Source organism: Vespa crabro, chromosome 15 (genome assembly GCF_910589235.1).
Source record: "Vespa crabro chromosome 15, iyVesCrab1.2, whole genome shotgun sequence".
NCBI classification, from domain to species: Eukaryota; Metazoa; Arthropoda; class Insecta; order Hymenoptera; family Vespidae; genus Vespa; species Vespa crabro.
The window spans coordinates 4,694,183-4,707,475 of NC_060969.1; the positions used below are offsets into that span (position 1 = coordinate 4,694,183).

General features: G+C 39.3%; 1 protein-coding gene and 1 long non-coding RNA gene across 3 annotated transcripts in view; one reads left to right on the top strand and one right to left on the bottom strand.

Moving 5' to 3' along the window:
• LOC124429547 (GATA-binding factor C-like) overlaps window positions 1–4,848 on the bottom strand; it is a 51,579-nt gene extending 46,731 nt beyond the window's left edge. The window contains exon 1 of the mRNA XM_046974973.1: window positions 4,589–4,848. Coding sequence (XP_046830929.1) covers window positions 4,589–4,778 — 190 coding nt within the window. The 5' untranslated portion in view covers window positions 4,779–4,848. The remainder of the gene's footprint in view (window positions 1–4,588) is intronic.
• LOC124429548 overlaps window positions 1–13,293 on the top strand; it is a 241,384-nt gene that overhangs the window by 156,208 nt on the left and 71,883 nt on the right. The gene's annotated exons all lie outside the window — the stretch shown is intronic.

Consider the following 13,293-nt stretch of genomic DNA (forward strand, 5'->3'; position numbering starts at 1 on the left):
GCTTCGTGCCGATGTTTCCCGACGTTCAACCTTTTTCACTCCCTTTTTTTTTTCGCTAACCACGCCCATGAAGAACGCAGACTCTCTCTCTCTTTCTGTTTCACAGTTCATGTTATATGCCGAGAACCGTGGCAGCGGATAACGAATAAGTAACGCACGCGAGCATTGCAAAAAAAGAGGACGGTCTGTGGCGTCGACGGCAACGCCGTCATCACGGCGTCAGAGAATCGCAAAGGCAGCAAACAACACCAAAGCTTGGGCTACGTGATTCCCTCTCTTTCTCTCTCTTTATCCATCTATCTCTCTCTTTCTCGTTTAAACCACGTACCTATATGTATACCGATTTCGAATCGGCATGATAATTAAACGCAGATTTCACTTTGTTCTTAATTACGATCGGCTCGCCTTTCGACTTATATTACCTTTCTTTTATATACTATACTATAAAATAAATTCACAATTATTTTCAGAATATATAAAATATTTCAACGTGACCGACGTGACGTACATTTCGAAAAATAAAGAAAAAGAAAAAAGTAGAGAAAAAAAAGAATTGAATAAATTCTAGGCAATATTATATATATATATATATATATATATATATATATATATATATATATATATATATATATACAGTGTCCCTTTGTTTATGAACTCTTCTTCCCTTAATCTTTTCTACAATAGGAGAGAAACACGTTTAGATGTTACTATTATCATAACTAGAAGAGAAAGAGATTTCACGAATGAGTCGTCGTAATATACCTGGCTGAAAATAATCCACTTGCACTCTTGGCACAAAGCAAGTACTTATACGCAGGACAAACGAATACGTTCGAATGTGTTTTCTGTGCCATTTAAAAGCACATGCTGAAAACTGCTCGAGAAAGAGAGTACGTGCTCGTCCTATGAATGATACTACAGCCGAGTCAGTGTATATCTCCATTTGGTCAGCATCCGACATCAAAGCGACCAGTACTCCAAATAATTAGCCGCCTCGAGCGAGCGTGTTCGAGCGTAAAGCAGAGCAAGAGAGAGCGAGAGAGAGAAAGAGAGAGAGGACCGCGGACTTTTGTTGAAGGCGTCGAGAACGAGCTCAAAGGGTCGAGAGGATTCAAAGCCGACATCGTACTGAAAGGACGATTCGTGCTTTTTCGTACTGGTGTATAGATACATGTGCATATATATGTATATATGTATGTATGTATACATCTATGTATATTCGTGTATATACCGACGGCTCGTTTTCCCGACCATTTGCTTTTCGACACCTCTCCTCCTCTTCTTCTTCCTACCAACCAACCAACCAGCTTAACCTTCTCCTCCTCCTCCTCTTCTTCCACCTCATCCTCCTCCTCCTCTTTTCGCGATAAGCAAAGTAATTCGTGCTATGAGTTTGCGAGGAATGAAAATCTTTTAAAAGGATAGCTAACTCGGAATGAGATAACGAACAAATTCGCGAGCAAACTCGTGTTTTTCCTGAAGTCTTTTCTTCTCGTTCGACTCAAAGGATGTAGAAAAAAAAAAAAGAAAAAAAAATAAAAAGAGGAAAAAGAAGAAAAAAGGGAAGATCTAAAAATAAGAATGCAACGCGGAAGAGAATTTTCTATCGAACTTTGTATGATGGTACTTAGACGCGTACCAGTTATCCTCGTAAAAATATAAAAAAAAATCAAATGTGCAGGAAGCACGAAAATATACCTCGAGAAAATAACGTCTCATTTTCTGAAGGCACCCGTACCCTCGGAGCAATAACTGCGGCAGCGTTCAACGACGATAATAATACTGCAATTTCGTGCTGAAAAATATGCGTCTTCTCGTATGATTTGAAATGCCTTTCAGAAAAATTCTCTATCGAACGTTCATGTAGGAAGATCTAGAACTGTGCGAAAAGAATTTCTGAAAAGAAGAGGAGAGAGAGAGAGAGAGAGAGAGAGAGAGAGAGAGAGAGAGAAAGAAAGAGGGAAAGAGAAAGAACCTACTGTGTTGCTCCCGTGGCACGGAAGAAAACGAAGAGGGCCAATAAAAAATGAAGTAAGCAGGCAAACAAAAAAGGACAAAAAAAGAAATAAAAGAAGTAGAAGGAAGGCGGTTTTCAAGGAGGACCGAGATTGATCGTGGTGAAATTGCATCGCGAGCTGCACATCTGCCAGCGCACAAAACTCGCGAAAGTGAGAGAGAAAGAAGAGAGAGAGGAGAGAGAGAGAGAGAGAGAGAGAGAGAGAGAGAATGGAAAGAGGCTCCGCCTTCGGTTGGCGTGTGCATTTGCGCAAGATGGCGCCGTTCGGACGGCCGGTTGCACACGTTTTGCAGCAGCAGCAGCAGCAAGAAGCAGCAGCAAACAGAAACACAGAGGAACTACGACAACGACGGCAACGGCGACGGCAACGGCGACGGCGACAGCGACGGCGACGGCAACGGCGACAGCGACGGCAACGATGACGGTGACGGCGACGGCGACGAGGAGAATGAGAGGACTACGAAGAGGAGGACAGCGACTGCCCTCCGGACCCTCTTCTTCCTCGATCGGACGAGGAGGATGCGAGGGGAGGGGCCAGACTAAGAGAAGAGTGAAAGAGACAGAGATAGGTATGAAAGCAGCGCCTCCCGCGTGGCCTGCAATTACGTATGCACCTCTCTCAGAGGCAGCCCGTGGGCTTCGCGGTTGGCTGCGCTTCCTTCCTGTCTGCTGCAACCACCGTGCGTGCATTATGCATCCCGTTGCATGCGTCCATCTACCTTGTTTGTTTAGTATTTTTACGTTTACTGGTCCTCTATCGTTTATATTTCTCACCTAACATTGTCTCTTATTCTTGATATATAACTTTTTCAATTTATAGATATCTAAATTCTTTATGATATCTGTCTATGGAAAAGAAATAAGCATTCAAATTTTTGAACAACTACAAAAATCATAAACCGTCCTATGTAATGGTGTTAATATTGTAATGAAAAGTGATTCAACGAAACGGAAACAGATTCAAAAGATAAAAATCATTTCTTGGAAATCAGATTCGCGAAAAAGAATTAACGTAAGATCATGTGTGTGTGTGTGTGTGTGCGTGCGCACGCGTGTGTGTGTTTTGAAGCAAGTGCAGGCCTGAAATCATGGAAATCTTCCCCGCAAAGATAAAAAGAGTGAAGAAGAGAGAGAGATAGATAGAGAGAGAGAAAGAGATTTGATTCCGATTAGGACGGTCGTTTTTTGGGCAGCGCGAGGTAACAGAGGCCCGAGTATGATCCATGCACGTCGGCACGAATCAGGGATATCGCGTTCCAGGCCCTCGACGATCTAACCGGCTGGATCAAGTTTCCTACCTCCACCCCCTCCTCACCTCCTTTGCTTTTTCGTTACTTCTTCTCTATCTCTTTTTGTCGAGCCAACTCACTTCTTCTTCTTCTTCATCTTCTTCTTTTTTTCTCGCTTCGAAAAAGTCGTTCCCTATTTTTCTGCGCTACACTTAATTCCAATTCTAAACAATTAAGTGGGTACTTATGTCGCGAATATATTCCTAGTGTTTTGATAACGTGTAATTAACAAATGAACTGAAATGAAAAGTCTTTCTCTCTCTCTCTCTCTCTCTCTCTCTCTCTCTCTCTCTCTCTCTCTCTCTCTTTCTCTCTCTTATCCTCGATGAAACATTAATATCTTAATTAGCGAGTACCAGAAGGGACGACACCGTTTCGTCGCAGCTGGTCGTTGAACCGAGAGACTTTTTTTTCTATTCCCTAGCCGGAGGGATTAAAACTACCACCACCTATCTCGCGTGAAGCTAGGTCGCACATATCAACGCGCTCTTCTTTGATAACTTTCTTCGACACGACGATGAAGTAGGGGTACGTATGTATACGCTCAGGGCTTTAGTCTCGTGTAATATATTTAACACGTCGTTGCCTTTCGTAATTCTCTTTACAAGAGAAACAAAGAGTAGATATCTCTTCTTCTATCTTAAAATACCTACGAGTGGTTATTCAAGAAAAAAAAGAGAGAGAGAGAGAGAGAGAAAAGGGAACGGCTCTATAACATTGCAATTTTCCCAACAACAAATATATACACTCGACACCTAATCAAAAGATTTCTTTTCTTTCTCTTAAATCCCTAGGATCACACCTAACTTAATAGAGATATCTCATTACACGCGAACTACCACAAGGAAAAAGAAGAAATCGCTAAATGCATTGTCAATTCCCAGTCAGCTATCAGCAATATCCACCTGGATACACAATGTATAATTATGACATAATATGAATAATACATGGCGTGTATCCAAGAATGCAGGTCTCCCAAGTATTTCAAATGGCCGTTCAATAGATCGAACTATTACACGGTACTCGTTTGTATCTACATTAAAAAGAAAAGAGGGGCAAAAAAAAGGCGATACTTAAGACTTTTATGAAAGTCGCGTGAAATTCCTCAAAGTCAATGTGCGAATCGTAGAACGGTGAAGGAAAAAAAAAAAAAAAAAGAGGAAGAAAAAAAAATTGAAAGAAGAAAAAGAAAGATAGACAGAAAAGGCATAAATAATGAAGAAAATAGAAAAGAATAAGATAAGAGAGAGAATGAGAGAGAGAGAAGATGGTCGGTACTCACTGTGGGCGTAGTGCGCCGCCGCGGCGGCGGGGTGGTGGGCGGTGGGTCCGGCATGGGGGTAGTAACCCCTGTAGTCGGTGGGATTGCCCACGACTCCGGCCACCCCGGCGGCCGCCGCCGAGGGCGGCTCCAGGGACGTCCGAGGTGGTTCGTACCACCTAGCCGCACTCGACTCGCTGCTCATGTCCATTTTGTCTCCGAAATTTTCTTTCCTTTTTATTCCCCTTATCCTCCTCCTCCACCTCCTCCACCTCCTCCTCCTCCTCCTCCTCCACCACCTCCTCCTCCTCCACCACCTCCTCCTCCTCCTCTCCTCCTCCTCTTAAGGAAGCTCGATTCTCTCACGATTCTCTTCTCGCGTCAAACCGAGAGAGAAACCGAAAGATAGAAAGGAAGAGAAAGAGAGAAAAAAAAATGGATTGAGGAAGAGAAAGAGAAAGAGAGATAGAATGATCAGAGAAAAGACGATAGAGAAAGGAAGAAGAAGAAGAAGAAGAAGAAGAAGAAGAAGAAAAGGATTAAGAGAGCTGCCAATGATGCATCTTCTCTTTCGCTAGCTTGGTCCACCCGACGGCCATCGAGTTCATAGGTAATCCTGTGATTGAATCACTCAGGATAGAGGAAAAGAGACGGAGAGATTGGTAGAGGAGGTTTCCTCGATCGATGTAATCGTCGTTCCTGCCTCGGCGCACGCTGAAACAATCGAGAAAAGATGGTTATTGGTTTATGGTGCTGATAGAACCCTATACCTATCGCGAGATCTTGTCGATCCCTCCTCGATCATAGATTTTATCTAATGATTTTCTCAATCTGACGTATAAGTCCCATTTTCAAAACTCCGCTTGCTCTCTGTCTTTGTCTCACTCTTTTCTTTTTATTTCTTCCTGTCAATTTTCAAATTCGATTAATTAAAAACAATCCACGGCTTTCGCGATCTCCTTCGCGTAACTTTCAACACGTCATTCCATTGGACTTTTCTCTTTTAGATATTTAACTTGTTAAAGTTTATTCTCTACCACCGTGTACGTGCTTTTTCTCTGTCACTTTCTTCAACGGCTAAGAGAAAGAGAGATATCGTCTCGTAAATTACAAGGAACTCGATACGTGAGAATCGAGTCGCGAACTACGCGAACCAAGATTTATACCACCTTTATCGACGGCTATAAATAATTTGTCATAGTCTTTACGGACTCCCAATGGGTTTCTCACTGGCAAACCATACTCGATTACATTGTAAGAAGAAACGTTTTCTCGACCCCCTCATTATGTACCATTAATCGACGATATTCATTATTATCACTGATCCTTCCATTGGTAATGATGCTACCAAATTATTTTAACGTTATAATGTTATTAATCGTTAATATTATTTTCGCAATGATAATATTATTTTCTATCTATTTTTGAAAATCTTGATAGATATATCTCGACCGTACTTCACTCTTGGACATACTACGAAGAATTCGTACGAGCTATCTATAACAAAACTCTGACGAGATTTAAAAAACAAAACAAAAAATTAATAAACTAAATTTACCTACCGGATAAAAATGAAACAGAAAGTCTTGAAAATACGTGACGATACCGATAAAAGGGAAGATCTTTCCTTAATTGCTACCTGATCAGTGCTTTAGTGGTAACACACTGAGGTACTCGACGATAAAGTGGCACAAAACGATTTATCAATAAACTCGTAGCCGATCAAGGTCATCGGTGACGCAATCAAACGAGGGAGAAACAGCGAAGAGGGAGAAAGAGAGAGAGAGAGAGAGAGAGAGAGAGAGAGAGAGAGAGAGAGAGAGAGAGAAAAGTCCCTCTTCGACCCACTCGCCCCCTTCAAAATATCGAACCAATTCTTTCAACGATGCGACACGAAAGGAAGAAAGATACAAGTACTAACCTTGGAACTATAAACAATCGCAACGATAACCATCGCAACCAGCAAATTAAATAATAATAATAAATTCATGAAAAAAATTTGTGTGAAATATTAATAGATATAAAAAAAAAGGAAGAAAATAATTTCAGATTGTAATTGGTATTAATTCATTTTGTAAGAGATAGATATCTATTGAGAAATAAAAAAAAAAAAAAAAAAAGAAAAGGATGATCGTTGATTGATAGGATTAATTTGGTTTCGGTAGGCGATATTTTTTTTTTATTTTTTTTTTTTATTTTTTTTTATTTTTTTTTTATTTTCCTTATCATTCGCAAAACGGAGTCCACGGAAATTGTCCTCTCCAAGGAGAGAGCAAATAAAATACTCGAAAACGATAGCTGATAAGATAATGAGTAAGGGAGCCGTTGGATAAGATTACTGTTGCCGGAATGCGCCCGTGTATCCAGCGATTGATTTTCAACGAACATTTTTGTTCCGTTTTTTTCTTTTTCTGTTTTATTTTATTTTATTTATTTATTTTTTTTCCTTTCTTTTTTTTTTTCTTTTGCCCCTATAGAGAGATTTCCGCTTTTGCGGAAATTCGGTGCACTCTCTTATCGGCTAACTTTTATTCTCTTATTTACATATCATTAATTAATCCGATGGTCTATATAACGATCGAGTACCATGTTACAATCTATAAAAGACAAATGCTATCAATAAATATCAAGAGAAAAGATAAAAATAAAAATCCGTTATTGTTCCGCGCATTACGAGAACCGTTCAACTAATTATCACGATTTTTTTTTTCTTTCTAATATTTACAATATGTATTATCTTCGAAAAAAAAAAAAAAAAGAAATATGGTGAAAATCGTCGTTCAAATTTGGACGATTATCGTTGCAGCATCGATCGATCATGTACCACTCAAAATACGACGGGATCGATCAGAGTTTATCGTCGCGATTATCTTTACGATTATTCTGTCAATTCGATTCGGATTATTTGAATAATATATTTTTATTTTCATCAATACCTACGCATCTATACGTGCCTATATGCGTTTCTTCCTCTTGCACTTCGGACGATTCTTTTGATAACGATTTGATTCAATATCCATTCGTGATATCATGCTAGCATGTAATCGACTGAATATTTATTACGTATGTTTTTTACACTGCGACCAAATTATGAAAACAAATGAAAAGATAACCAATGAGAAAAAAGGAAAAAAAAGGGGAAAGAAAAGAAAAAACAAGACACTTCCTACGATTTTCTTAGAATAATAAAAGGAACTATTTTTTTTCCTCTCTCTCTCTCTCTCTCTCTCTCTCTCTCTCTCTCTCTCTCTGTGGTATATCTAAGCACCAATTTTTGTACGTCGAAACGAAGAAAGATAAGAGGACCTTCCTGAAGATAACGAACGTTGAACTATCACTGAGACTTTGACCGAATACGAGATTACGAGATTACGACGTCGTTAATTCGCAGACTAGAAAGTAAGATAGAGATGGATGTAGAGAGAGAGATAGAGGAGGGAGGGGGAAAGGGGAAATCCTCTAATCTAAAAAAAGAATCCAACTTCTTCTAGACACGCTAGTCGTTTACAACTGGATTAATCAATCAAACTTACATTCATTAAGATTATCGTCCATTAGATAAATCTATGAAAACTTAAATGTATATAGTCAACAATGATTATTTTTGTTTCCTATTTATCCTAACAATGAAGGAAATAAAGAAAAAAAAAATCAACTATGGATACATCCGAAAAGTTTCTTATCTATTCGAAAACACACGTCCCAAAGTCGAAGACTAACCAACGATCGTCGGAGAGTTCCATCGTAACCATCAGCTCGATCACGTATCACCTTCTAATCTTATCGAAATTCGTTAATCTCGTCTTCCTTGAAAGCAACGAAAACGGTTAAGTTTTGGGCAGGTGAAGACCACGTGTCATACGGAAAGAGAGAGAGGGAGGGAGAGAGAGAGAAAGAGATATCTATACTTAAGGTACTTTAGAAAATTTTACAATCGTTCGACTACTTTCAAAATTAAAAGAAATTCGTGGGCTAAGTTAAAATTATTCTTTTCTTTCCTTTCTGATCTTCTTCTTTCTTTTTTTTCTTGTTACCTTTGACCTAAAAAAATTCATTCACTTTTCGATGCTACGATAGGAAAAATATCGTTAAAATGCGTTAACCAGGACGAAAATATCTATCAAGACAATTTGTAACACATGAAAAACTTGTTGAAATACGAGGACATAGTTTGAAGTATCTCTCGATACTGGTACATTGGATTTCTCATGAGTACAATAGCACCGTCACTCGTCCGTATTATTTATTTTTTTTTTTTCTAGAGGATCTCGTAGAGAGAGAGAGAGAGAGAGAGAGAGAGAGAGAGAGAGAGAGAGAAAAAGGAAAAAAAAGAAATCAAATATGAAGAGAAGAGGACGTTACATGAGTGCGTAGGGTGTGAGCATCGGAACTCGCACAATCGTGGCCGTCGCTCGAGCAACGGGGCCCGATATATCGGGGACCCCCTATCGAATCCCTCTATCGTCTCGATCTTTTACTCTTCTTCTTCCTTTCCCTTGGCCGAGGAAAGCTGATATCTTCTCGAGTAATATACCGTTCATGTTGAGGACACGACACGAAGGTCGCGACGGATCATTCGAGGATCACAAAAATTGCATCGAAATAAGGAACGTAACATTAATATCAGGAAATTTAAGACAATGTGAAAGTTATATGCCGATCCACTACTGTACGGCGTTCGCTTAACGAGGAAGATCATTAATATAAACTTAAATTTCTAATCTTCATGGTATTCTATCTATGTAGGAAATTCTAGAAATATATACGATAAATAACTTTATGTTTGGTATTAGCGTGAACAAAAAAGGAAAAAGATATTTGTTAAGTATTTTGTACTCAGCTCAATAATGCACAAGTTCAATAAAAGTGATAATAAATTGAAGTAGATCAATACTTGTCAATGCACAAGTTGGAAATACGTTTTAATGAAAGTTGTTATCTGTAATGCCTATACTAATACTCGCAATCCTCGGATTAAAATTATGATTTAGGTGAATATACGCTGCTTCGTATACACTCATACCGATCAAGTTATACTCAATAAAACAAATGATGAACATTTCTAATTCATAAAATCGACCGAATATATATTTTCAAATTTTGACTTTTAATTTTCTTTCTAGTTTCAAGGAAAACTATTAACTAATTGCCTGATACGGTACGACAGATACACCGCAAATTGGAAATTTTCTAAAACTGGGAATAGATCTAGATAGTTTTTTAGATAATTCGCGAGGACACGAATTCTATAGTAAACGAAGCAACAACGCAAAGATACTTGAAATGCACCGTCGCGCTAATAAGCGAGGGTAATTCGCGGCTAATAAACGAAAACACAAACCTCTGAGCCGTTTATTATACTTGCAAATTGGCAATTATACGGAGAGAGGGAGGAGGGGACACGGCATATCGTGTTCCTTCGCCGGCTCTTTCATCGTGAAACTCGGAATAATCGGCTCGATACTAGCTTTTTCTGTTTTCGGATATTCCGAAAAAAAAAAAAAAAAAAGAAAGAACAGAAAAAGAGAAGAAAGAAATAAGAAAATGAAGGAAAAGAAAAAATACGATAAAAAGGACAAGAAGAACGAAGGAATTAACGATCGAGTTTTCGCGGTAAGGAATTTTTTCAAGTAGGTACGTAGTATGCCGCTGCTGTTTGGAATTTTGGTTGGATCTCTCGAGTTACGGCCTCGAAGCACACCTTCTAACCGTGAAATTTCTCTTTTCGACGATTCGAAAGAAAAGGAGAATCCTTCTTTGCCAGAGAAAGAGAGAGAGAGAGAGAGAGAGAGAGAAAGAGAGAAAAAGAGAGAGAAAGAGCTACCTGTTTGCCAGCCTCGAAGTCCTGTACCCGACGGAGCTAGCCACTCGAGCGTACTCGACTTTCGTTCTCCCGTCAAAGCAAATCCGTTCTTCGCTTTTACGCCTTGCCGATTGCGTCTTTCGAAGGTCTTCTACTTATCCTTTCAACAACAACCATTATATACTCTACGAACGAAATTCAACGACGTTTTGACGATATTTAGAGGGATGAAAATAAAAAATATAAAACAGAAATAAAATAAAAAAAAATAAAATAAAATAAAATAAAATAAAAACCACGACAATCTAATTCAGATTTTAATACGTCTAATTGCCAACTGACATGAAGATTGAACGATAACGTCGTCAATATTATTACAATAATTATACTCTCTCTCTCTCTCTGCAAAAAATTTTTTTATTTATTTTATGTCAGAATTGAAATATTTGATTGCTCGAAACGACACACCGCTGATATCTCTGAATTCATTCTTAATGAGAGAAAGACGTCGGCTACAAGGAGGCTCACAGCCAAGTCGCATAAATTTATCTAATTCGCTTGCTTTCAAACGATTCAAACGACCGTCGGAAGCCTACGTTCACCGTTCTTCTGCCTTCTCCGCCCTCTTTCCTAGACGTTTTCAGTCAACCTCGATTACGTCTCTTACTTAGTCTATATTTAGTTACTTTGCATCCGTCGCGAGCTAATATCTGTAAGAGGTAGAGAGAAACGGAAGACGAGAGAAAAAGACAGAAAGAGAGAGTATCGTGTTAACTCGGTAATACGATGATCCAATCAACAACAACAAATTGACAGACGAGCTGAATGACGAGAACAATAAAAAGAAAAACTAAACGTAGTGAATACTACTTTTGATGGCGCTACAGTGCGATTGAAAACTTTGTTATTTCTATCATTCAAGTAAAAAATCTATCGAACCTACCGCGCATATATTGCTTGCCTATATTCGAATATTATAATTCTATTATATTATATTATAGTGGCCGATCGATTTACAATTCAATCTTTGAAAAGAAAAAAAAAGAAAACAATGTGTTCACGTACCTACCCAAAAAGAAATCTCCTAAGGAAGATACGCTTCGATATACTCCAGAAATCTCTCTTTCAGATATCCAACAACGCAATGTCACACTGTCGACAAATATTTGTAAAGACGATAACGCTTAGTATGTATCGCCGATGATTTGATCGTTTGTCGACTGTCGATTTTCGGCGGATCGAGAATGTAAGACAAAGACGGAGATAGATGGATATATGTACTTTTGATAATCCAATCTAGGCAACGATTCGCCGGCGCTTTCAAGATACCGATCCGGTTCTTACCTTATCACGAAGAAGCGTGGATCCCGGGGCAGAGAAAAGAACGATAATAGCAGCACGATGCCGGCGAACCGGCGAGCTTCGTGAAAAAAGCTGGCCGTTCGTACGAAGAAGTAGTGGGGGGAGGTTACTATCTCGTTATCACTATTTTACCACCAACACTTTACACCGTACACACACACAGCACATCGTGGCGCGTTCCAAAGTATCGTTTTCCTTCTTTCCTTGGACAGTCTCTCTCTCTCCCTCTCTCTCTCTCTCTCTCTCTCTCTCTTTCTCTCTCTTTATATGTCTGTTTTTCTTAAACTGTCTCACGAGAAATAGATATATCTCATTCACTATCTCGTTCCTTTGAATTTTTCTCTTTGCATATGTCCCTATAATCTCTAATGAATGATCATTAATGACGAGAGTCGAAAGAAAATAATAATAGGATTGAGAAGGAGTATTTGACAACTGTTTACTCTCGCTGTCCTTCCACTTGTATTTATTCCTCTCGTCCTCTCTCTCTCTCTCTCTCTCTCTCTCTCTCTCTCTCTCTTTTTCTCCCTCTATCTTCTCTCTCTCTCTCTCTTTCTCCCACGTTGTAGTTGAGGGGGTGGGCAGGTACTCGTTTCGAAGTTTGATATATATGATTATTGTAAGAGAAACGCGCGCGCGCGCGCAAATACTCGACCCTCGATGCGTCTTATGTGGCACCCGGCGCGGAACTAAGGCGCACGAAAACACGGGCCTACGTGGCCCCCACGTTCACCCGGCTTCGGTTACGTTCGTCGTTTCTCGGCAAGCTACGGTTACGCCTACGAACATGGGTCCAACCTACCGCGGGCGTTGACTCATCTCCACTCTCTTTGCTTCTCTCTCTCTCTCTCTCTCTCTCTCTCTCTCTCTCTCTCTCTGTCTCTCTCTCTATCTCTCTTTCTTTCTCTCTCTCTCTTTATCTCCCACCACTGACCCACCTCTACCTCCGCATACCCCGTCAAAGTAGTAAAGAGACAACTCCGTCGCGTCTCTTCTCTTTACCTTTACCGTGTGCTTTCCTACTTTTCCAACATCGGGAATGCTCGTTTATGCAGATTAATCGCATACTTTCGAGAGACTTTTCAAGATGCTACGAATGCATGGAATTGTTTTCTGACTTGTTATGCTTAGGTGTTACATTGGATAAAACGAAGAAAATGTCGGTGAAATATTTAGAATTGTTCAGACGTTGGCAATCAACTCGTTTATAATCTTTGACGTGTGTTGTACTTATTATTCTACAACATTTATATCATAGGACGCGCAAACTTTTTTGATAAAGATATATATCAATGATTAATAATCGGAGAAAAGTAAAATCTCTAAAGATTTCAATTAAATAGGTAGATATCTTGAGCGACGATGTATCAAGATATCCTATATGATCTTATATCGGATACAATAAGAAGAATACAAAATCCTTCTCAATAAGGAGATTAATCATGAGATGATTTTGAGATCTCTTTCTTGGTCCTCGAGAGAGGATAAAAAGTGAGAATCTAAATTGCGCGTGCGCGTATGGTTTGAGGTGACGAGTAGAGAAAAGAGATTGTCTCTCTTT